At 36.2% G+C, this 25,374-nt stretch overlaps 1 protein-coding gene across 1 annotated transcript in view; it reads right to left on the bottom strand.

The window, feature by feature from the left end:
• LOC142334613 (alpha-mannosidase 2-like) overlaps positions 1-15,673 on the bottom strand; it is a 101,990-nt gene extending 86,317 nt beyond the window's left edge. The window contains exons 1-5 of the mRNA XM_075382786.1: positions 14,997-15,673; positions 7,624-7,913; positions 6,567-7,110; positions 6,212-6,327; positions 5,104-5,271 (exon numbers count right to left, since the gene is read on the bottom strand). Of these exons, the coding sequence (XP_075238901.1) occupies positions 5,104-5,271; positions 6,212-6,327; positions 6,567-7,110; positions 7,624-7,913; positions 14,997-15,293 (1,415 nt within the window). The 5' untranslated portion in view covers positions 15,294-15,673. The remainder of the gene's footprint in view (positions 1-5,103; positions 5,272-6,211; positions 6,328-6,566; positions 7,111-7,623; positions 7,914-14,996) is intronic.
• Positions 15,674-25,374: the final 9,701 nt, after the last annotated feature.

The following is a 25,374-nucleotide window of genomic DNA, read 5'->3' on the forward strand; positions in this document are numbered from 1 at the left end:
TTAGGTAACAAATTGATGATTATCGAGCTTGAAGGTGCAGAAGCTAGTAGCATACGATGGGGGAGGGGTCGGGTTGCGAGGGCTTGACAAGAGGTGGGTCCATACCACCAGGAGTATGATAGGGGTGACGCTTTTAAGATTAGGAACTGCCCTTCAAATCACATCATGAAACTGTCGCCTCAAAACCTCATCAAACTCATTTTGTTCAGAATACAAAATATTTCAAATTGAAACAATAAATTTTGCTTGAGTTTTTTGTTTATAACTAAACTTACAAGTCGAATTTAGGGATTCCCTTTCATAAAAATGCAGCTCTATAACTAGGCTAAAGATAAGCAAAGTTTCAACCTGCTACAAATAACAGTTGCTAAAATGGAGATCTCCCAAGATGCATATCCAACGATAAAAATTATTTTAATAACCAAGAAATTTGTTTTCAATTGGTTTTAATAAACTTTGCTAGCCTTCGTTCAAACGAATAAAGGAAACGGTCCTTATGCTTTGCACGAAATATCTTTCTTAGGAACCTTGTTCCTCAGAAGGAAAGATTGAGAATATCAAATAAAGAATTCTCTTTTCAACAAGCCAAAGTTAGTTAAACTGTACAATCTTAAGGAATTATGCAAGACAAAAATATCAAATTTCAACTGATTTCTGTAGTTTTTCGATCTCCTTTCATGCCGCTAGTCACGTAATTGTACGTGTCAAAAATGAATCTCTGATTGGTTGTAAATAAGGATGTCGACAGATTGAGTTCTCCATAACATCACTTTTTCAAAGCAATCTTGATGTGATGGGACGACTTTTAACTATATAGAAGTTTTGTCGGGGCAACCCAATAATAAAGATACTGATGTAGTTCCGTAATAAATTTCGTCTTCTCCCGAATAGACTTCCAAATACAATTTCTAAGACTTCACTGGAATATTTCCCGCAGTTGGCATTAATATGATATAATTGGAATTCTACTATTGACGAGATTCGGGGAGCGAAAACTATAACTATTTCAAGTGTTTCAAGTAATTTTGGTGAACACGTAGTTCAAGATAGTTCGAGATTAATTAAGTTTTACTTCATTTATAATAACGTAACAATAACAGTTAATAAGCATAAATGTTGTCAAAAGTGAACAGATCAATTTTGCTTAGATGCGAAGGTTTAAACTTAGCTGGTCATGCTATTCTAGCTTCACTGCTTGATATGGCGTTGAGCTGATTTGCTTATTTGTGAAGCAATAACCTTAGCAATTTTTTTAAATTAAATTACGTCTTTAAATAGTTAACTGCACGAGGAAAGAATACCTTTTTATGCGGCCACCATAAACCCGATTGAAAGAACAGAAAACAGAAGATTGACTGTTGTACAAAAACATTTTTTAAGTGCAAACTTTTTGTGATATCTTTTCGTCGTTAGACATACTCCTGTTTCACATTGAGAGGATATAGGGGCTATTTTGCAATAATTGAGAAACCGGATAGATAGACGGAAAAACCGCCGCCAATGATGACGATTGACAGAAAACAAACTCCATTGATAAACCGACTAATGGCAAAAGTAGAGCTCTCGAACGGCAGGCGGGTAAATTCAAACACCCGTTTCTCAATCCACTCAGAAATTGGGATGAAAAAAAGTCACGCAAAATAAGGTAAAGGCAGAAGATTTACTTTCGACGAATTAAAAATTATGATAGGAAAAGTCCTGTAACAACTCAAAGAACTTTCATTGTTTAAAAAAAGAATAGACCTAGAATGCTGATAAACGGATTGTTAAGACATCTTAGAAACCCACCGCAAACCGAAAATAGCAAAATATTGTCAAATTGCTCCATAATAAAAAACCGACTTATATTGGAAGAATTGCTCTCGAGCGACAAGCGGGAAGAAAACTATTCGACCACGCCGGGATTCGAACCATTGAACTCCCGATCCCTAACCAAATGCACTGCCCACTGGCCCATCTGACAGTTCTTTTTCAATTGCTGAATCAGTATATATTAGCAACAAGCTTTACTTCGGAGTGAGAGCAATAGAGATCACTCAATTATGATGAAGAACGAAAGCGTGAAAAAGCCACTTCAGAAGTCAAAGAATGCTCCAGAATAAAGCGCAAGAACGGTCAAGCGAAAAAATTGCATGAAGAGAATCACGTTTACAATAATTGCAACGAGCTTCATTCGAGACCAATTAATAAGATGACCATTACTCTTCATAGAGTAAAAAAAGAGAATGCCCTAATATTTAGAAGCTCAATGATAGCCAGCTGAGATGAGCAGTGCCATCAAAAAAGTTTGCAAAGTTCTCGATTTTAAGTGCTTTATCAACAAGAAAAATTGTTGTATATAAACAAATCTCGATTTACTTGGTAAGTCAAACAAGCGTCTGTTCAATTCCCAAAAAATGCAATGAAACAATGCAATGATCAAAAACTGCTAAAAGTTTGCTAAATGATTGCTAAAAGTGCCTAAAATGAGCAAAGTAGCTGAAGAAGCACCCAAATTAGCAGAAAATTAATTAATTACAAACACCTCTATACCACAATCAGATCGTGCCTAAAAGCATTGCCAAAGCATTATTAAACATCTTAACCCGAAAAAAACAGCCGGCAGATTGCCGGAATAGCTGCGAAAGAATAGACCTGCGTGTCATATAATAGAGATAGAAACAGATACAGATCTAAATTGAAAAAAAAATCGACGCTGCTAAAAAAAAAACTAGGCTAAAAAACATTCAGCGATAAATTAAAAAAGCTTGTTAAAATTCATTCCACAGAAGCCTCTTATTAGGGACATTTACTGCACATATGAGTTCCTTTGACCTTAAACAAATTCAAATTAAACTTAAGTTTTAAAGTGCAAAAGTCATTTTATTGAGTGAGGCACAAGTCACGTATGATCAAAATCTAATCACGCAAATAACCTAAAAACTTTTGCTAAAGAGATTGAGAAATGACGTCACGCGCGCAAAGGCCGTTAGTGAGAGGAAGAAGTTATTCAGAAAATTTGACTTTTTCAGCTTTGCTGTGTGAACAAATGTAAAACTAAAAAAGAGCGTAAGACGACGAAACAAAAAACATAGCCGGAAGAATTCCGGAACCGACTCGAAGCGTCAAAACTTCACATAAAAAACCGTTATTGCGGCGGAAGCCAATGCCTTTTGTATTAAACCATTAACTCATTACCTCTCGAGGTCTGATCTAAACATTGGTGAAACTTGAACGACTGTTACCAAGAGAAACAAAATGCAGCAAAATTTTATTTTGAACACGCTTGGTAACGTTAAAAAAATCCGAAACAATTAAGATGCTCAAAATACTGATAGGTTGAAAATGCTGACAAGGCTATCAATAATTGCCCACAAATAATTCACGATTCTAATCTCAAAGATCGGGAAAGCAAACGGCAGATAATAATATTAGAAACTAAGTTAAATCTTTTCAAAAAAGAATGCTCTAATTTAAGAATTAGAAAACTACTAAAATTACACTTCTAATCACTGCAATTAAGACTAAGAACAGCAAACGCCTTTTCCTTGTTGTACATATGCTAGACAACATGATTTCATACTAATTCAAAAATTAAATTGATCATAGAAGACATAAGCAGAAGAATATTCAATCACAAAAAATCGTTTAAATTAATACCAAGGCCGGAAGAAAGTTGCAGTAAATAGAAAAAAGTGACATTTTGGAAAAGGCTTGCTAGCAAACTTTCAGTACTGCCATATGTTGAATGAAATCAATTGCAAACCAAAGAAATGACGAAAATCTAAGAACAGGCCGAAATCATTCAATTTTTTAACAACTGAAAAAAATTAATATATCGAAAAAAATTTATGTGCCACAACAAAGCTAGAATGATACAAACCAGAATGTGAAGAATATGAGCACAATGTAAGGAACACCGTAAGAGAAAGACATTCTTGATTTTTTAAAGCTAAAAATCAAATTTAAAAAATCAAGAAAAACGAATACATTTCATTGTTCAGCATTCGAGACATAGAAAAGATAACTAGTCATCCGATACAAAGATCTATCCTCCTGAAGAGAACAAAAAAGGAAAAAGCAGACTTCAAACATACGAAACATTGAAACATTTTGAAAAAAAAAGGTCAAAAAACTTTTAAGACTGCATTTATGAAAAAGTTTTAACTGTTTTTAAAAAACTTAACGCCAAAAAATGATTGAACTTTTATTGAAACGAAATTGAAATCCCTCTTTTTGCTTAAAAAGACTATTTCTAGTAAGAAAAAAACCAAATTAGAAAAATGGGAAAAAACTACCAAAATCGGAATAGCATATGTACAATTTTCTAAAACAAAATTATATCGAGGTAGAAAGATGCATTGAGTATATGAATTTTCCAAAATAAGTTGCCATATTAACCGATTTTTGACAAACAGACGGTTGAAAGATCCAAAATGACAAAATTAATAGAAAAAAAACCAAAAATTAACTAAAAAAATCAAGAAATATGTGCCAAATTTGAACTTGAAACGCAATCTTCATGCTCCACAAAACACAGTGGTATCAATTTCCGAGGTTGACATTTCAATATAGCATCGAAAAAAAAAATAATTTCTACAAAAAACCAAACTACAAACAAAAAAATTGGGCCATTTAGACGAAAAAACGGCAAAAAAGGTTATCTATATGTGCCATTCAGTCAAAAACTACTTTTCAAAGTCAAAAAGTCATTCACTAAACGCAGCACATGATCAAAAAACTTCTCTCGCTCAGAAAAAATTAGTTCACACGGCAACTTTAATCACTTACGCTTTTAGGTCAAAACAGCGTCTGAACGAATAGTACTTCCGGTAAAAAAAACCTGAAGAAAACCAATACTCCTCTTCGAGTCGTAAAAAAACCAAGAGCACCGCAATATAGCTTCGCTCAGCTTACAGCTTCGCAGCTATAAAAAATAACCAAAACAAAAAAAAATGCTGAGAAAAAGCCGCACGTGCACAAAAAAACTTGCTCGTTTACAGAAATTTCTTTTACACCTCTGAATTTCGCTCTCTAAAACAGTGATATGAACACAACTTCCCATCTACAATCTGTAAGAGTATGTATGTTACAAACATCGCTAGCTCAGAGGCAATTAACTACCTGAGTTTGGAGAAATCAGACAACTGTGTTCGTTCGTGCACTTTAGCAAAATAGTCGGACAGAGTTCCCCATCTGATGTTGGTGTTCATCTCTCGATGAGAGTTGATGTAGTCAAACAACTTCTCATAATTATTGAACTGCTTGTCACACTCGGCTGACACATCATACCTACAGACCAATGATTTACAATCAAAAGCAGGAAAATTTAGCCCCCATTAAGAATCTCAATTTTAAAACTTTGAAACTCGAGATATTAGCACTAAGTTTATCTATTGCAGACTGTCTCGGGAAACTACAGCAAAAAGGACTCCATCCAAAGGACAAGAAAAATATTTCAAAGCGTGAAGTCTTAGAACTATCAAAATAAATGGTAAGTGATGTATCACAACTCAGACCACCCCATTCGCCTGACCAATATCACCAATTTAACTGAAACACAACATTTCAATTAATTGAAACATCCAGAAAAGTAGCAGAAAGAACTCAATTGATTGCGCACAACCATTTAAGTTTCTGTCTGACAAAAAACGACAGCCACCATAAGTATGCTACTAAGTTAGTTTGAGAGCAAATCAAACATAGCTGGCAAATTGCCAGAAAATAGCCGCAATAGCTTCATAGATCTGTAGTCTCAAAAAGAAGGTAAAAAAAAGACCAAAAAAGGAACTTATTCTTTTTAGTAAGGGCTGAGATGTTAAATTTTGATTAAGAATCTGCGTAACTTATTGCTGTTTCTATTAGCTGCTCTTAAATAACCTTCAATTAGAATACACACATTGATTTGACCTTATCTCTGAATTAACGCAAAGAAAAGTCAATTTCAGATTGAGGAAATCATTTTTTGAGAGTGAGTTAAGTCAAGTGTTACCAAAAATTTAATCATGCGAATGAACAAAAAATTAGCTCCACTGAGAGAGAAAAATGACGTCACGCACGCAATTTAGTTGAAATTGCATGAACGAATGAACAAAAAGCAAATTTAAAATGATTGTGACGTCATATGGTCGTAACAAAAATCTTGACGACGAAATAAATAAAAAAAACCAAGAGAAGGCCAATAATAGCCTCAGCTATCGCTTCGCGGCTATTAAAAACAGAATGGACTGACCTGAAGTCGTCACCGAGTGGAATGAGAACAACATTGCTTTTGAACAAAGTAGCTTTCTTCTTATACTGGTCCACTAGCACAGCTGCTTTCTTTCCCACATTATCGTCTGTGATTACCTAAACGATCAAAAGACAGCCATTTACAAACGCACAGCTTTATATTTTGAGATAGGGTACAAAGTAATAAATCGGCAGTTTCTTCAGACTTTTTGACACAAAAAATGAGCTACGGAAAATCGATATGATTTATGCGCAGAACAAAAATACAAAAAATACTTCCCATTATTCAGTAAATCAGATTTTCGCATCGACGAATTTTTAACTGAAAGGTACATAATAATAGCGCTGCTACTTACCGTAGGCGGCACTCGCCAAGGACAGCTGTATTTGGTAGGCGGTAATCGTGCAAAATCAAACTGGCAGCATATTTTTGGGTCAGGGCCACACGTGTGAGGTACATCATACGAATAGAAAGGCATCATATGGCAGAACATATCCGTTCTCCCATTCTCATCCCACTGCTGTCGCCAAATGAACTCCAACTTTTTATCCATTGAAAGAGCTTTCTTTACTTCATAATGAGTCCTTTGGATAAGCATGTTGCTGAAGCCCATCCTTTTTCTTAGATAGGCAACTGTGGGACTTTGTCCAAACGGGTCGATGGACCAGGCAGTTTTGATAGTAATTCCAAGGTTGTCTTTAATCCAGTGATTGCCCTCAATCATCTGGTCAACCATGGCGTAAATGTGGGTATTGGCTTCATCTTCCATCACCCAACCAGCAGTCACCATCTCCACTTGGCCTTTTTTGATGAGAGCGAGCATTCTGTCTCGCATCTCTTGAGGCGCTTCGCCCCACCATAATGAAAAGAAGGATATCTCTGCCCAGATAAATCGCCTCCTGCAACAATCCAACGCATTTACGCTCTAAATTCTAGTACAAAATTTTACAAAAGAAATTATTGTATGAAGACGTCACAAAAAGAATGAATTCACTAGGGCAAAATCCATTGCCATTAGAAAGCTGCGTTCTATCGGACAACAACTCTGCTATCCCGTGTACGTGACCATGAACTACTATTTTTTGTTCAAACCAGTTATTCATACTGTCTCAATGAATGAATTGGGGTTCAACCAAATTGTCTAAATTTCACATAACTACGTAGGATTTGGGATTGAATAAAATGACTTTCGATATTTGTACTAGTAGCCAGATACTAACATAAGTAGTTTTTATCAATGGCTTTCCATCTTTCCTCATACAATTAGTTAGGTCATCAAGAGTTGCTAAATTACATATAACACAGATTAAATCCTGCTGAGCAGCTGTTTAATGCTTTTATCTAATAAAAAGCCTTTATTTAATTCCTTAAGTCTCTGTCAAATACTTCAGATACTCGTGAATTGGAATTACTTTTCATGATTCTCTAGTTTGGTCACTACATTGTTGAGAATGTTCTTCGTCTGCTCTCTGAAGTACTTCTCAAACGTCTTTATCCACCCGGGGTCATTATGTGAATGAGGAACAACAACCACCTCAAGAGGCCTGTCTGCTGTGAACTGTGTGACGTCATTGTACTTGATGTCATAGCCCTGCTTCCACACTCCTCCATCGATATTTTGAAACGACACGTTGTTGTACAACTCAATCGTCTGCAACTCAGCGCTACTTTTTAGATGTCTCGCAGCAAACAGACAATCCTCCTGTAACAAAAGCAGCCGCTTTATTCACAAGTTATCAGTAGTAAATGATAACCATATTTCTTTGTAATTAGTACTTTTGAAATCTATTTAAAAAATAAAGCAATAGAAGGATAAATCAGCTACTAAAATTCATTCGAACGTATTTTGCACTTAGCTAATGAAAATTTAGCTATGTAATAATTAAAACTCACGTGCGCACAGACAAGAGGCAACTCGCGAACCTTTGTTCATAAAGCTGCTTCATTTATACTAGATAGAAAATTAATGAGTTGGTCGTCATTTTAGCCTTACGAAATTAACATGTCAAAGACGAAGCACATTTTCTATCAACTGAGTATTAGGAAGACGGCATTCAAAGCAAAAAGCCGAGAAAAAGCAGAGTCAGTTTACATACTTAATTGTTCTACATAATTGTTCAAATAGAAAAAGATTCCGTACCAAAAGAGATAGAACCTCAGAAGATTTTCTCGGTGTAATTGATAATTTTGAGACATCTCGCGGTAATTCAGGACAACAGAGGCTTACTTGAATTCGGAAGATCTTAGAAGATAACCTATTACGAAAATGAAATTTTTTGAACGAACAGCGGACAAGCACACGCATATTTGAATCGAGCTTTCTGATTTTTGATGGCGGTGTTAACACTGACCAAAGGTATATGACTAATGTATACGAGCATTTTGTTGACAAACACGAATACCAATAGGCGATACATTTTCAATAGCGCTGTACAAATCATCCAGATTAAAACATGATCAGAATGGGTTACAAGAGAGCTAATAGTATTAAATGCCAGGGACGATTACTTCCTGTACTTCGTGGAACAAGTTGAGGACCGTTCATATAAGCTGAAATACAGAAGTCCTAAAAGCTGAAGCTACATTCAAAAACAACGCTAAGAACAAACATTGGTCACAAGGGAAAGGCAGAGAGCGCAATGTAAGATGCACTTTTCGGACAAGAAACCCTCAGAAACAGCCTCATCGTAGTCGGACTACGTTATGAGGGGCAGACGGCGAAAAAAGGCCTCAATGACTCTTGACAAAAACCTCATTGAGAAGATCGACACGAATATTTCCAGCAGAATAAGGCTTTCCAAACGGGATTTTCAACTTAAGGAGCAGAGAAAGAATAAACATACATAATAAACAAGATTCTTCTCATTTTAGCAACATCTTGTACACAAGTGGAATAGATGAAGCTGAAGAAGCTACGGATGGGCCAGTGGTTGCCTAAAACTATTCTTTTTTTGTACATAAAACAGTTGTGCAGGAAAAATGCTGTCAGATTAGTTTCTCCCACCGTAAACAAATTTTGTAAATTGAGCGGAATTGAAAAACTACACCTCCCGCGGTTGAAGATAACTACACCTCCAGCGTAAGGATAAAAACCAAAGTGGGTGTTGGTTAGGGCATTTCGTTGTTTTGCATACATTCATGTAAAAAAGGTTTTGCATCAAAATAAATTACAAAAATCACTAGGAAAAAATCACAGACTGAATTCCTGGCGTAGGCGTTAGCACCTTACCTAAAATTAGATCTAGAAAGTAACGATTGTCGAAAGTTAACTCTTACGAAGATTTGAGGGTAAATGAACAAATGAGTTAGCAGAGTACGCAAGAATAGACTTGAGCCCAACCGCTTTTTGAGGACAGATTAATGTTCAACTCCTTACTACGTCTTCCACGGAGCTATTAAGGTCAGTAATTGGTACCAACCAGCAATAGAGGCTGAATATGAATCCTTATTTGAAAAACAAATGTGGGACCGCGTTGAGATTATAATGAGTTAGAGCCATAGAAAGGTCCTGGCATATCACCTTAAAATCTGGGCACAGGGAAAAAATCAAAAATATCAAAAAACAAGATAGGAAGCCAGAGGTTTCAGCCAACATTCTGGTAGAAATTTTAAGGACAAATTTTCTATAACAAGACTCAGCCATTAGAGTACTCATTAGCTCCGCCATTTGTCGTGATTTTGAATTGAAGCAACCGGATATCAAAACCGCTTGGTCAAAAGCTGATTTCCAAAAATATCTCAATTCAGGAAACTGAAGGCTTTCAAAAATATAATCAACAAAGAAAGCTAAAAATTTGCAAACTGAAGAAAAGCTATATCGTTTAAAGCAGTCTATTAGCAAATGGTATTTCACAGTGAAAAGAAAAAGTCATACTGAAACGCAAGTTTCAAAGTCATACTGAAACGCAAGTTTACAGGAAGTTTGCAAAGTCCGAAATGATAACTTTTAAACATTGAAAAATCAACCTTACAAAATTACTCGATTCTGATTGGACATGTCATACACACAGGGTGAGCACCCGGTATACTGTTTTAAAATTGATAAGTCGACAAATGATTATTGTTCAAGTAAACTTTAAAATTTTCAAAAAAAATTCTACCCAACAGCTCATGCTGAACTTAATGCAGTAGAAACGAGCGAGAAGCGGTCCATTTAGCAAATCTTGAAAAAGTAGACGTCTAAGTTGGGCAACAAAAACAACTTTGTAGCTTGTGTCCCCCCACTACAGACGAGCCATATTTCTACATAATGATTTACTATGTAATGGCATGTGCTCTACAGCTGGGACAAGAAACCCTCGGAAACAGCCTCATCGTAGACAGACTCCGTTATGAGTGGCAGACAGCGAAAAGAGGCCTCGATGCCTGTTGACGAAAACCCCATTGAGATGATCGAGAAAATGTTTCCAGCAGAATATGGCTTTCTCAACTGGATTTTCAACATAAGGAGCAGATAAAGAATAAACATACACTATAGACAAAATTCTTCCCATTTTAGCAACGTTTTGTACAAAAGTGGAATGGATGGAGCTGAAGAAGCGACGAAAGCGCCCGCGTTTGTCTAAAACTAATTCTGTGTAGTACATGCCCTTTCCGTGTTTGTCAATTGAACCGATTTGTTCTATCATTTCTGAATTGAATAACTACACCTGCAGCCAAAGGCCAGATAGAAGAATCGGGAGCTGATATTAATTAGCTTTAAAAATTAACAAGTCCAAAGAAATTAAAATGGTCGTAATTCAATCATTAGCAAGACGCATCCCGGAGCCGCATAAGGATAAAAACCAAAAAGAGTGTTTCTTTGATTAGGGTATTTCGTTGTTTTGCATACATTCATCTAAAAAAGTTTTGCAGCAAAATAGATTAAAAAACAGAAAAAAATCACAGGTTGACATTCCTGGCGTAGGCGTTAGAACCATACCAAAAGTTACACCTCGAAAGTAACCCTTATCGAAAGTGAATTCTTAAGAAGATTTGGGGGTAGCTGAACAAATGAGAAGCGGGTGCAGGAACGGATTTGAGACCAACCGCTTTTTGAGGAGAGATTAATGTTCAACTCCTTCCTACGTCTACCAGGGAGCTATTAAGGTCAGCAATTGGTACCAACAAGCAACAGAGGCTGAATATGATTCCTTAGTTGACAAAAACGTGTTGGACCGCGTTGAGAACAAAAGGTGTTAGAGCCATAGAAAGTCCTTCGCATATCACTTTAAAACTTAGGCACAGGGCAAAAATATCAAAAAACAAGATTTAGAGCCTCAGCTTTCAGCCAAGATCCTCGTAAAAACTGTAAAAAATGATTACAAAAAGTTATGGCAAGAGGCGTGTGGAAACGTCACGTCAAAGGTTTGAAAAAATCCAATTCAAGGGATGTTGATTTATTGTTCCGACCCATTACAGTGGGGGAGGAACGATATACTCAAACGTGTTTTTTTGTTCAGACAATTTTCGCCGATCGATATATTCATCGTAGATGGTTGTGAGTGGTATCATTAGAAAACCTGTCAAGCGTATAATGTGGAATTAAAAAGATTCTTTTACTTTCGTTTCTTAAAGAGTTACAACGGTTTAAAAATTTGGGAATAATAGACCGAAATCCGCTGTTTTGTTCACATTTTCACTTTTTTTGACAGAAATTTTCGTCAATTTTGCTAAAACTTTTGAAATTGTTAATAACAATGTCGCTGAATTCAGTACAAGTATAACTAAAAAATTTCCTGAATTTTGTTTTTTCCACACAGTTATCGAGGTTTAAAGTTTTGTGAACGTTTGACTTGATTTTCGTTGTTTTTCACATTTTCCATATTTTTATGCAATTTTTTTGCCAAATTTGCTTAAATATTTGTGACAAATGGCAAGGATAGTGTTGTTCGTTTCAACTCTAAAAACATTGGTGTTTTTCAACCGTTTGGTTTAATTTTTTGGCAAAAATTGTGCTAAATTTGTCAAAATTCAGCCTTCTTTCCATCAGGAATAGCTGGAAATAGGCTTTTGTACTCCAATTTGTTTAAACTTACAGCATTAAAACACGTAAAAACTGCTGACGCAGCTTTCGGTGACTCGGAAAAGTCTACTTTTAATTGTGGATCTTTTGAGAGTGCACTTGAATTAAACGTTTGCCGGTTATTCGCTAATTTAACTATTTAATTAAGCAAAAAGTATCATTTATGTGTGATATTTAGACTTTTTCAATCAAATATCAATATCCTTGATATTTGGAACAAGGCAGTGTTTCCAATAGACCAACGACAATAGTCAATCTAGTTTTGGTCTAATCGCTGTTCCCTTAATTCCAAAAGAAATTATTGTAATCAGTCGATGTTTTTAAGAGATTTCCCCAATTTTTCCGTTAATTACGAAAAAAATTACTACCAAAAGGAACTAATGACAGGTGCAACTAGTTTCCTTCCTAGGGGGTTTAAAGGCAACCTATTTTGCTTTTTAGTCGAAAGCTTATGGCCGTTATGACTTTCTTATGGTCGTTCCTTAGTTGAGAAAAACGTGTTGGACCGCGTTGAGAACAAAAGGTGTTAGATCCATAGAAAGTCCTTCACATATCACTTTAAAACTTAGGCACAGGGCAAAAATATCAAACAACAAGATTTACAGCCTCAGCTTTCAGCCAAGATCCTCGTAGAAACTGTAAAAAATGATTACAACAAAAAGTTATCGCAAGAGGGGCGTGGAAACGTCACGTCAAAGTTTTGAAAAAATACAATTCAAGGTATGTTGATTTATTGTTCCGACCCACTACAGTGGGGGAGGAACGATATACTCAAACGGGTTTTTTTTGTTCAGACAATTTTCGCCGATCGATATATTCATCGTAGATGGTTGTGAGTGGTATCATTAGAAAACCTGTCAAGCGTATAATGTTGAATTAAAAAGATTTTTTTTACTTTCGTCTAAAGAGTTACAACCGTTTAAAAATTTGGGAATAATAGGCCGAAATCCGCTGTTTTGTTCACATTTTCACTTTTTTTGACAGAAATTTTCGTCAATTTTGCAAAAACTTTTGAAATTGTTAATAACAATGTCGCTGAATTCAGTAAAAGTATAACTAAAAAATTTCCTGAATTTTGTTTTTTCCACACAGTTATCGAGGTTTAAAGTTTTGTGAACGTTTGACTTGATTTTCGTTGTTTCTTTTCACATTTTCCATATTTTTATGCAATTTTTTTTGCCAATTTTGCTTAAATATTTGTGACAAATGGTAAGGATAGTGTTGTTCGGTTTAACTCTAAAAACATGGGTGTTTTTCAACCGTTTGGTTTAATTTTTTGGCAAAAATTGTGCTAAATTTGTCAAAATTCAGCCTTCTTTCCATCAGGAATAGCTGGAAATAGGCTTTTGTACTCCAATTTGTTTAAACTTACAGCATTAAAACACGTAAAAACTGCTGACGCAGCTTTCGGTGACTCGGAAAAGTCTACTTTTAATTGTGGATCTTTTGAGAGTGCACTTGAATTAAACGTTTGCCGGTTATTCGCTAATTTAACTATTTAATTAAGCAAAAAGTATCATTTATGTGTCATATTTAGACTTTTTCAATCAAATATCAATATCCTTGATATTTGGAACAAGGCAGTGTTTCCAATAGACCAACGACAATAGTCAATCTAGTTTTGGTCTAATCGCTGTTCCCTTAATTCCAAAAGAAATTATTGTAATCAGTCGATGTTTTTAAGAGATTTCCCCAATTTTTCCGTTAATTACGAAAAAAATTACTACCAAAAGGAACTAATGACAGGTGCAACTAGTTTCCTTCCTAGGGGGTTTAAAGGCAACCTATTTTGCTTTTTAGTCGAAAGCTTATGGCCGTTATGACTTTCTTATGGTCGTTCCTTAGTTGAGAAAAACGTGTTGGACCGCGTTGAGAACGAAAGGTGTTAGAGCCATAGAAAGTCCTTCGCATATCACTTTAAAACTTAGGCACAGGGCAAAAATATCAAAAAACAAGATTTACAGCCTCAGCTTTCAGCCAAGATCCTCGTAAAAACTGTAAAAAATGATTACAAAAAGTTTTGGCAAGAGGGGTGTGGAAACGTCACGTCAAAGGTTTGAAAAAATACAATTCAAGGTATGTTGATTTATTGTTCCGACCCACTACAGTGGGGGAGGAACGATATACTCAAACGGGTTTTTTTTTGTTCAGACAATTTTCGCCGATCGATATATTCATCGTAGATGGTTGTGAGTGGTATCATTAGAAAACCTGTCAAGCGTATAATGTGGAATTAAAAAGATTTTTTTACTTTCGTTTCTTAAAGAGTTACAACGGTTTAAAAATTTGGGAATAATAGACCGAAATCCGCTGTTTTGTTCACATTTTCACTTTTTTTTGACAGAAATTTTCGTCAATTTTCCTAAAACTTTTGAAATTGTTAATAACAGTGTCGCTGAATTCAGTAAAATTATAATTCAGTTCGTTCAAGAGCAATCGATCATAATAATTCAAATTTAACTCAATTATTTTCCGGCAAAGTCATCACCTGCCACATTTTAATTCTAATCTTGTTCTCCAGATTTTGAGAAAAACAACGGAGATGACCACCAAAATTTTTGGAAAGTTTTAGAAAACTCATTTCAGTAATTTGCAGCTTTTTTCACATTAAAACTTACAGATTGACATAAATTTCGTTCAGGTTTCAACATTGTTAGAATAGTTGCTTTTTTCTAGCAAATTCTGTGGTGCGGACTATTGTCTGATCTCAGAATTAAAAATCTTCGGAATGACCTTAAGACCATATTTAAAAAGCTAGGCTTAACAGAAGAAATTAGTCACCGTTCCATGCTCAGCTCTGATTGTTGGTCTATCAAACTGACTGCGAGACGAACCGTCGAGAAGTTTATAACTAATGCTGAATGCCTTCCTTCCTACAACTTCATCTCCAGACGTCTGCTTTCCTTCAATTCTATTTATTTGATTTTGCAACGTGTTGATGCGGTGGTTGAGCTCCTGAATTTTCCGTTTTTGCGCCGACTCTTCATCTATCTGCGTCGTCAAAAACCATGAAACTATTATGAATGCGCTAACAAAGATGATACAAGGTTGAGCCCGGCGAAAATGAAAGCGTGCCATGGAAGAAACCAACCAACCAGAATTCCATTCGACTACATGGAGTAATCTGAAACTTGAAGAAACAATCGCGGAAAATATCGGTCAACTCGGGGACGTCAACTCGGGGAAAAAATCGGTCAAAGCATCGTAAAAGAATAAAGATAGCTTCTGCAGGAATTTATATTAATCCAGAGGACATAGAAGAGGGGTTTGATCTTAAGCCGCGCAGTATAATCCAATGGACATCACTGCATCGTACATAATTTTAAAGACGAGGCACTATAACTTTTTAGAGCTGCGTCATGAGAACTGAATTTCTATATAAACTGAGACATTAACGCATCGTATATATTTTAAAGACAGGGTTTTATAAATCTTTACAGCTGCCTCACGGGAATTGAATTTCTATATAAACTTATTTGTCATGAATCTAGTCTCCCCTCCTGCACTATGGCACTGCACGACTTATCAATGTCAAATGGCCGCTTGGAACCACGGCACCCTCAGAGGCATACGATAGCGCTGCGCAGGAGCAAAACTTATTCTCGTGCGTATGTGTTTTTGCGTCCGAGTATCATTCGTTTCTTTTCAGCAATTCTGCTATCTAGTTGTTTTATAGTGCGCGTTGCGGACGGTACTGTGCCCCTCATGCAGGAACACACGAGCGCAACGAAGTTACTCTTCTCGACGTCTAGTGTTCGTTGCCCATACTTGAAGCATTTCAACGACTCATATTTATACGCTTCTAGAGAGTTCCTCGGGCATGAATCGGCGAGTGGGTTAAATATCTTCACGTCTTAAGAAATAACGGCTGAACCTGGACCCCCCACAGGTCATCAGTTTTAATGTCGTCGCGCGTTTTCATCAGTGGTAGTAGTTGCGTTTAAAGGACTCGCCTTGAAGCAACAAGAATCGGCTGAACCTCGAGTCATCCATAATGTTAGCAAAGGTGTCTCGGATATAGTTCTGTTTCATCTGTGTATACCCACCCTTCGCACAGTGCAGAGCATGTGAAAGCGTGAACTTTTCGCCACATGGACAACATACGGTCGTATTTTCTGCCTCAAAATTATATCTAATGCAAAGCCCGTCTCTATATTCGGACATCGTTAGCGTGAAACTGTAACGCATAAACGGTGAGCCACTTTGAGGCTCCTTTTTCCGAAGCCGTTTCTATTACGTTGTGTTGCTCGGTCTTCCATTAGGTCTTCCATTCTCACGCGACCAAAGTTTGTTCAGGCGAGCGGTTCGTTGATCCTGCGGTATGCTTCCTTGGTCGAGATGAGCGTTTGCTCGACCATCTGCTAGAAGATTTTTCGTAATCTATTGGCTGCTGGATGTAACGTCCGTCCTCCCGGATTAGAAGCGAACACATTCGCCGTCAGGGTTGAGAAACCGGAGAGTCAAAGAACGGCGGTAGCACATGCTTTTGGATGCTGGCTTACACTTCCGTGAATTCAGCGTAGTCCTAGACACGATATTTAATTTATTACGCATGCCTCTTGTGAGGCATGTGTAAGCGTTTTGGGGGCACAATGGCATACTTTTCAACTGTTGTTACCTTTATGGTCTCATAGGTTTTCTCATTGCCTATTACAGATCACAGAACGGGGCAGCTATCAACAATTTTAATTGCCATCACCTCAAACAACCCGAAAATTTTTGCCTTTAAAGCCTCTCTCACTACTAATTGAAAATTCGGGGCGTTCACGATGCAGCCAGAATAGCAACCATGCAAATGTGGACAGAATAGTTTCACTGAGTTGTTTGAAGAAAAATACTAAGTCCTCCAAAAGTCGTACTTCGCTGCCGTTGTTTGCGTGCCATTGTTGCGACAAGTGCGTGCTCTGGACAAGCCTGAGCAGGGGAAGGGTGGCTACTCCATTCAAAGCCATAGAAAAAGGTTTCCCTTGAGTTGTGTCCTCCAGGAACCGTAGTGTTTGATTTGGGACGTATAAATCAGACAGGGCTGAATATGAGTTCTGAGCAACAAAATTTTTCAAAATGGGGCAAATTCTCTTAATATTTGCAAATGAAAAGTTACATCTGAAGAAACAGTTGAACGCACTTTTTGCGTCTAATAGGAGAACAGAATCTTGTTCAGATTTTTCATTGTGCAGTCGCAGAGGGTAAAATGTGTGTTCAATCCCGCAATTTATGCCTTGGCAAAGTTGAGTGCTGACGCCAAAAATTGCCGGTCGTTTTCTATATGCTTGACCATGAATTTGAGTCTGATACCACAAAGCTTTTCTACTACGAACACAGGTGTTTTGCTTATTTGCACTATCTTGCATGTGTTGTAGGCTTCAAGAGGTTTTTTCAGATAAACTTTCAGTCGCATGGCGAATATCTTTATTAGCCACAGTTTTTGCTATGTTTGCGGAAACTTCTTTGAAACAAGTTTAAATTTGTCTCTTATCGTTTGCGTCTAAAGCGGACTGTCCTTGACTGCCATGTGTTTTTTCAAGGCTGCAGTTTTAACTGCCGATACGCCTAAGTTTTCGATGGTTGCGGGGTGGTACCATATTGACTCAAAGGTTTTTTCGTCAACTACGTAATTGTGGTTAAATGGGAAGTATTCTGGTGTTTCTCTTTGAGCAATTCAAATTCACTTTTTTTTCCAATTAGTGTGTCATTTGGCAACAATATCCCAGATGATAGTTTACCAGTGAGACAAATGATGGTGTTTTTGATTTTGCCGGTTTTCATGAAGTTGTTGAACTGAATCAGTTTTTCCACTTTTAGGGTTCTTACGCAGTTTAAAATGCAAAACTATAGCTTTCAGACGAGGCCCGTTGAGGCGGCCTAGGCAATACAAATGTAGGCTTCGGGCTAGTGCGTTGCTACGCAACCAGTTGTTTTCGAGTTCACGCAAGGGAGAACAGAGTTGGGCTAGATAGTGGCAACCTTTCATGAAAGTTCTTCACAGTTGCCCAATTTTGCGAGCTGTTTTCAGGCCTGAATATGCTCAAAAGTTATTAGAGAAATTTATTGAAAAATTCTGGGTCCCCTAGAATTCCCTGTAGGTGCATAACAATTCTTTATTTGTTTCAACAACAGAGTTAAACTCTGCTTCTGCAGTTGATATTGCTACAGTCTTTTCAGCCATAAAGACGCTATTTTTTGCTCCAGACATTCCAATTAAATCAAAACAAAACCTGAAGTACTCCTCCATGACTGCCATGACTGCCATGTGTTTTCTCTCCCTGTTCACTCTCCCTGTCCAATAAGCTTGAAAAAAATTCAATAAATCCAATGAAAGTTAAAGTCTTATTCAATGTTCCCCTTAAGTTTCTAAGAACACTGTTGGCTGCTTTCTGATGAGCTTCCAGGGATTAACCTACCAATGAACCTATCAAATTCCGAAAGCTAATTTTTCTGGTTATAGATTGCTCTTTACTCCCCTCTTGAGGACAGTTTCCCCCTGTTGAAACTTGCCAAATTTTCCGTTTTAAGTAGTCTTACGTATTTTACACTGCAGAACTCTTGCTTCCAGAAGAAGCTCGTCAAAGACGGCCTTGGCATCAGAACTGTAGGCGTCGGGCAAGGGCGCTGGTAGGCGAACTGTCGTTGTTTGATGTCATGCAAGGGAGAACGAGTTTGAGAAAGATAGGGGCAACCTTCAATGAAAGTCTTTCATAGTCCAACTCTGCAAACTGTTTCAGAATTCCACAAAATTTTCAAAGAACTTTTGAATTTCTTTAGTTTTGTTGATTATTATGAAAATTGTCGGCAAGTGTCACATTTTTCAAAGTACTTTGTCAATCTTATTAATTTTTTCTGCTAAAATCTGTCATGATGAATGTAATAACGTCAGAAATTGTTTCCTGTTTTTTTGCTAATTCTTGCTGCCAACCTGTTTATTTTTAATATAAATGAATCCCGTACGCTTTGGGAAAACCCTTAGCAAAATGATTTGACACTAACGTGAAAAAGTTTTCTTTAAAACACTACCCAAACAGCCAAATTCCGTTGGTTTTTTATCGTCATCAATTGCATTGCTTCGATTTGCGAATTTTTCTTACTGCAAATTTTGAAAAGAGAGCTCTATGAGATCATTTTACACTTCATTGACTAAAAAAGCGAATGTATCGCGTGTCTCTTACCTGATGTGGGTATACCAACCTTTTGAACAAGGTAGCACATCAGTGTATCAATAAAACAATCACCCCTTAAGAAAATGTAGATCTTTTCCATTTTTGCCCATCCCCCCTTATGTTGTGCGCACAATTACAGAGTGAATGCAATTTCAAAAAAATCATTACGTGAAAGTATGGTGTCTTCGTCTAGGAGGTGCAAATAATACTCACATATAAATTTAGTAAGGGGGCGAAGGCAAAACCTGAAACATCCGAAAAGCATCTTCGAGGAAACACACTAAAACAAATTAGGGAGAAAAATTTTGACGACGAAAACAAATGTTTACTTCGTTAATGTAAATAAACTAAGAAAAAGTGATTTTTTCCGTCTGTAAACCCCACCCTCAGTACGTTATGCTCTCCCCAAATAAAACTCACGTCTGATTACACAGTACATCAATAGGTATATGTTGCAGTGCGTCTGGGGAGGTTGCAAGTAATGTGAAGAAAATTCTTATCCAACATCATCGCAAGAAAACTGGTTTGCATATAGAGAGAACTAAACCACTCTGACACGCTTTTTAAAAGTAAAATCGAAGTTCTCCTAGAACTGTTTTCTTGCACACAGTACTCTTAAAAAGTTCCTAAACTTAATCAATAATGTTAGGAGGGAGAAAACGCACCCTGTAAATTTTTTCTCCGGTAAAAATTCCTTTGACGAGATGAATGTTAACAACAATTAATGGCATAAAAAATTAATTGCGTGTTCTGAATCATCGGTCACCATTTTTGGAGGGCGAAAAAGAACGCCATGTTTTCCTATTGAAGCATCATCATTCAATTTTCGGCGAAAATCAGATCAGAAATAATTTTGATATCACTAGATAGATAAGTTTTGACACGATCACTGGTCCTTGAAGAGTACCCTCAAAAGCTATTATTGATGGCTGGCAAATTTTAGCCGGCAACCGGACGTCGACATTCAATTAATGTATAACAGACTCTATTTCCTACTATGCTCAAAGGAATTGTCTTAGCGCCATGTAAAAAAACTGACGTCTTTAACCAATAATTTATCAACCTATTTGGATAACTACTTATATATTAATATCTACGCTTTATATATTAATAGAACAAAACTGGCACAAATAGTTTATCTGTTTTTTTCAGAAAAGCAAAAAAAAATCCACCGCTTCGGTTTGGTGGTATCAGCTTGGTAGCTTCATTTTGGTCGCTCTATTTGATCGCTTCAGTTTGGTCTTAGAATCCAAACTGAAGCGGTAGAGTTATTTTGCTATTCTCAAAACAGCAGGCGAAAGGTTTGGGCGAGCTTTACTCTAATGGTATAGAGTGAGAATTAGTTTTCCAAATAAGTTGATAGATTTAAGGGCAACGATTTCGATTCTGTAGATGGGGCTCATACAACTCCATTGAACATTGTAGGAAAAAAAGTAGGTTATGCATTAATTTAATATGGACATCCTGTTGCTGGGTAAAAATTGCTAGCAATCAATAATAGCATTTGCTACAGGGACCAGTGATCGTGTCAAGATGTAGCTATCTCCTTAATATCGAATTAGTTATCCAGATATGGCCATATCAGCTCAAGAAGCTTTCAAATTTCATTAAATCAGTCTAACATGAACTCTGTAGAGATAAATTTATTCATATCTGTTTACTTTAAGTGTCTACAGCCTTCAAGGCACTATTACATCAAAACCTATTGAAAAAAATGCAATTATTGAGATGTTCAACTTTTACATTAGAATCAAAATATATTTAGCTGCAGACCTTATAGTCAGCTCTTCGGAAGTCGCGTTATTTTGATAAATACATCTGGACAAGCTTGAAATCTAAATATGAGCATTTTAACAATAACCAAGAGGCAGTCCATTCCATACGGTACAAAATAATCGACTTCAAACTGGCAAACGTAATTTCTCCCAAGAAATTTTTTAAATCAATTTTCAGTCCAATAACTTATTTTAATTTCAAATTTATCCAGATTTAAAATCCCAAAATGAAAAAATTCAAGGTCTTACTACAAAATACACAAAATTGTCTGCGCTGGACAAATCTCGTGGCCCAAATGGTCTACGACCAGTCCTCTATCGAATTATTTCTACATAAATCTGTTTGCCTTTTAAAACCCTTTCAAATACGTCAAGCAACTGCGCTGAAAACCGGATAGGCAGAAAATTTTCGTAATATCACCATTATACGAAAAAATGGAACATGTTCAAAATTATCGTTCAGTGTTTCTTTTTGACATCAACAGCAAAGCGTTTGAAAAAAAGTCTCTACGATAATTCCAGCCATTATTTTTTTGAGTGCCAGCGCGTTTTTACTGAAAAATTGATCTGCATAAACCAACATGCTATTAGTTTTCTTAAACATAAAAAAGCGTTCAATTTTGGACCAACTTTCTGAAACAGCGGTTTTCACACTGACTTTTTCAAGTCTTTTGAAAAATTCTTTTAGTTCAAATTTTTACAAAGTGTTGCTGATGCTGGAATGGTTGGTGGCATACTCAAGGTGCTTCTGGACTATTTTTTAAATCGGAAACAGTTTGTGCGTGTCGGAAGCGTTAGTTCAAAAATAATAAATGTCGCGAGTGGAGTCCCACAATGTTCACTGCTCAGACCACTCCTCTTCTGCATCTTCGTAAACTTTTTGTCTGACCCAGTCTTTGTTAACCTGTTTGATATTTGCAGATGACCTAAAAACTCTTTCGATTAAGGAACGTTTCTACGAAACAAAGAGTGACTTGGATTCCAGTAAAACTTTGGCGGGAACGACATAAATGAAACCAATGGTATACAAATGTGTAAAACTGGTTTTCATAGAAGGTCACAATTTCAGCTTGATGGGAACAGTGCTCTGATAGAAGATAAAATAAAAGAATTGTGGGTTCTCATCACATAACTTGTGATCTATAATTCTAAACTCCCATTGCAGACAGAGTGACGAAAGCAACCAATGTATTCTACAAGCTCGGGAGAAATTTTGCGTCCCAAAAAACTAGGTTTACCTGTTCTCCATCATGATTTCTAATAAGTGTCAGCAAAACAATAAGGCATACAACTGCTTGATCATTTTTTCAAAACAAACTTATTGGATCTAAAAACGGCAACAAAGCTACATCATTTATTTAATTAAAATTGCTATAACGCCTACCATTCACAATGTTCCTGCTGCTAGATAGTATATTAAAAAACAAAGTCGCCCTCTAGAGAAACATTACCCGAACGTATGCTCGAGTTGAGTTCAGACAACATCAATAATTTTTGCAGAGACTAACAGAGAAAATATGAACGGATTTTTACTACCTTTCGACTTGGTTAGTAAATCGAATGTCGAGATCTGTCAGTATAACAAGTTCATAGTGTCTATAAATGCGATTGCTAATTTTCATATGGAAAATTGTCATTGTAGGATTTGAACAAATTCTCTAAAATTTGTCAATTGTTCTGCAACTCCTAATCGTGCAGAAACAGAAGCATAAAACAATGAATAAAAACGACTACAACTTTCTGATTCCTGCGAAACACCAAAAGCAACAAAACAACAACAACAACAAAAACAAAAACAATAATGACAACGTCAAGTTCGTTTTACAAGTGCTCAAGCAGGTTTGATTGTGCTAAAGCAAATTGTTCCTCAGCGAAACTTTTCAAAACGACTTCTTTCTAACTTTTAAATTAACGACTTTAGAAAATGAGTACCTGAGTACCTAAATTTTGCAATATGGTGGTAATTATTTGTAGTATATAAAAAAAACTTTGATATTTTATTAAATTGTTTATCATCAAATACATAAAGTCAACTAAAGGTTTGGAAATTTATTTTCATATCAATACGTCAAACTTCGAAAAAAAAACTGAGTTTACAAAGTTCCAACGCACAACTTATAACAGGATCAACTTCTCGCACGATATGGTTGTTACGGCCGCTATACTGAAAACAAAACAATGCAATTATTTACTTAAAAACCATAGGAAAGCAGATTGGGTTTTAATTAATATTGAAAAATTTGGCAGTAGGATTAAAACGCATTGAAAAAAAAAACAACAAAGACTTCCTACCACAGTATTACTCATCTTCTTCCATTTGTTTGTCATTGGTATTTTGGATGATTTTGGTTTAGTTATTTTCATATCAGCTCAGTTCTAGTGCTTTTTGTGGAGAACGAGATGACTTGGGCTTCGAAACGTCTGTTTCCTTCTACCTAAAATTTGTTTGACAGAATTTTTTGATAGCTGAGTTTTCAGCACTTCTTGTTCAGCAAGGTAACAGAGTGCGCGGTTTCGGTTCAGTCTTGCTTTGCTCATCTGGAACTTGCTACCATTTCGTCTGCCAGAAAATATATACAAGTGCAAGCTTACAAGTACCTATAATTTTTCAAATAAATTCTCTGATAGCTGAGACTTCAGCATTTCTTATTCAGTGGGGTAGCACTTCACGTTATTTTTGCTTCAAACAACATTTTTCCCAGCCAGAAAAAACAAAAAAAACATGTGCCTGCATATTTTGTTTACACTTGTTGTTTTTTTGCGCACAAGCTATGCCTTTGAAATAATATAAGTTTCTTTCTCTCTCGCATTTACTATTATTTTCCCCATTCGCTCTTTTTCATGGTGTTTTCAGGTCCACGCCATCTCTAAATTTTCAATGGTTGCATCAAAGTAATATCTCTTCATCTAGAGCATATTCAAACAGCTTGACGCCTCTTTTTCCGCTGCAAGATCTAGCAGATAAGCTTCAGTTACATCAATAAAATCTCTCTGTTGCTGTTTCTGCTTTGAGATTTTCTGAAAGATATGTTCCTGTGTAATAACTAGATTTGTAGCACCAGACTTATGCAGGGTTCACATTAGTGAACAGATCTTTGATACTTGTTAGCCCTGTCTTCAGCTAAGAAAATTAGACCACCTATCTCTGGAAGAGAAAAGATATTTCTTTTTTACCGTTGCAGGAAAGATGGAACGAAATTGAAAGGATCAAAACTGTTTTTATTTATGTTTGTCGTGTATTGAAATAGCCTTGCAGAATTGGCATCCTTTTTGCAAAGAATTGCGTTTACATATGACTTCTTTAGCTTAAGATTTTTGTTTAGGACATTCTGAAGATTCAAATTCTTGAGTTGAGCATTTTTTGCAGTTGGAATGAAAAGTTAATCCATTTTCACTTTCAGGAACTATTCAAAACATTCATTTCGGCATTACAGTCCACCAAAAACAACGACATTGGCAGCCTTGACACCAAAAAACCATTTCTGAAATTTTTCTTGGTATTTTGATTTTTCAAACGTTACATCACTATATTCAATGCTTTTTTCTTATCCATTGAGCCGTTATTTTGCAATTTTTAAAAATTTCAAGGTATCAGCAGCATTACCGTCATATGCTTACAATGAAGTGATGTTGTTCTGGACTACTAGTAATCATAATAGTGGAAGAAGGGCTGCAACATTAATCTTGGGTCCTCCCAGCGTTGCAGTTTCGTGAAATTTAATCAATTTGAAAGCTATGAAGTAGCCCCAGGGTGTCTCAGAAGAAATTTCTCCGGCAGTAGAATATTTTTAAGGGCAAGATCTTTTTTAGGACTGTTGAATAGAAGAAAACTACACTGCAGTTAGAAAAACTTTGAGGGCGTTTAAAATGAAGATGATTTTGATACCTTTAGAAAAAATGTTCCTTTTTTTTACTTAGGCATGAAAAATAGAGTTTTCTATCTATACGTACAATTTAACACGTGCACTGACCCAATTTTCTATCTAAAGATATTCTCGAAATATTAGAGCCACTTTTTTGAAATGACATTGTTGTTTTTTCAGAATTGAACGTAAAATAATGCGACAAAAAAATTCCTTGTTTTCTTTCCCGCATCAAATTGAGGAAATTCAGAGAAATTGTAGGTTTCTGCTAAGAAACACAATCTTTCTGTTTTTATTCTGTTCTGTGACGCGATGAATAACAAAGAATTTTAAAGCTGCCAGACGCTTTAAAACGAGGCTTGACTAC

The sequence above is a fragment of the Convolutriloba macropyga genome, chromosome 2 (genome assembly GCF_964194025.1).
Source record: "Convolutriloba macropyga chromosome 2, txConMacr16.3, whole genome shotgun sequence".
Lineage (NCBI taxonomy): Eukaryota > Metazoa > Xenacoelomorpha > Acoela > Convolutidae > Convolutriloba > Convolutriloba macropyga.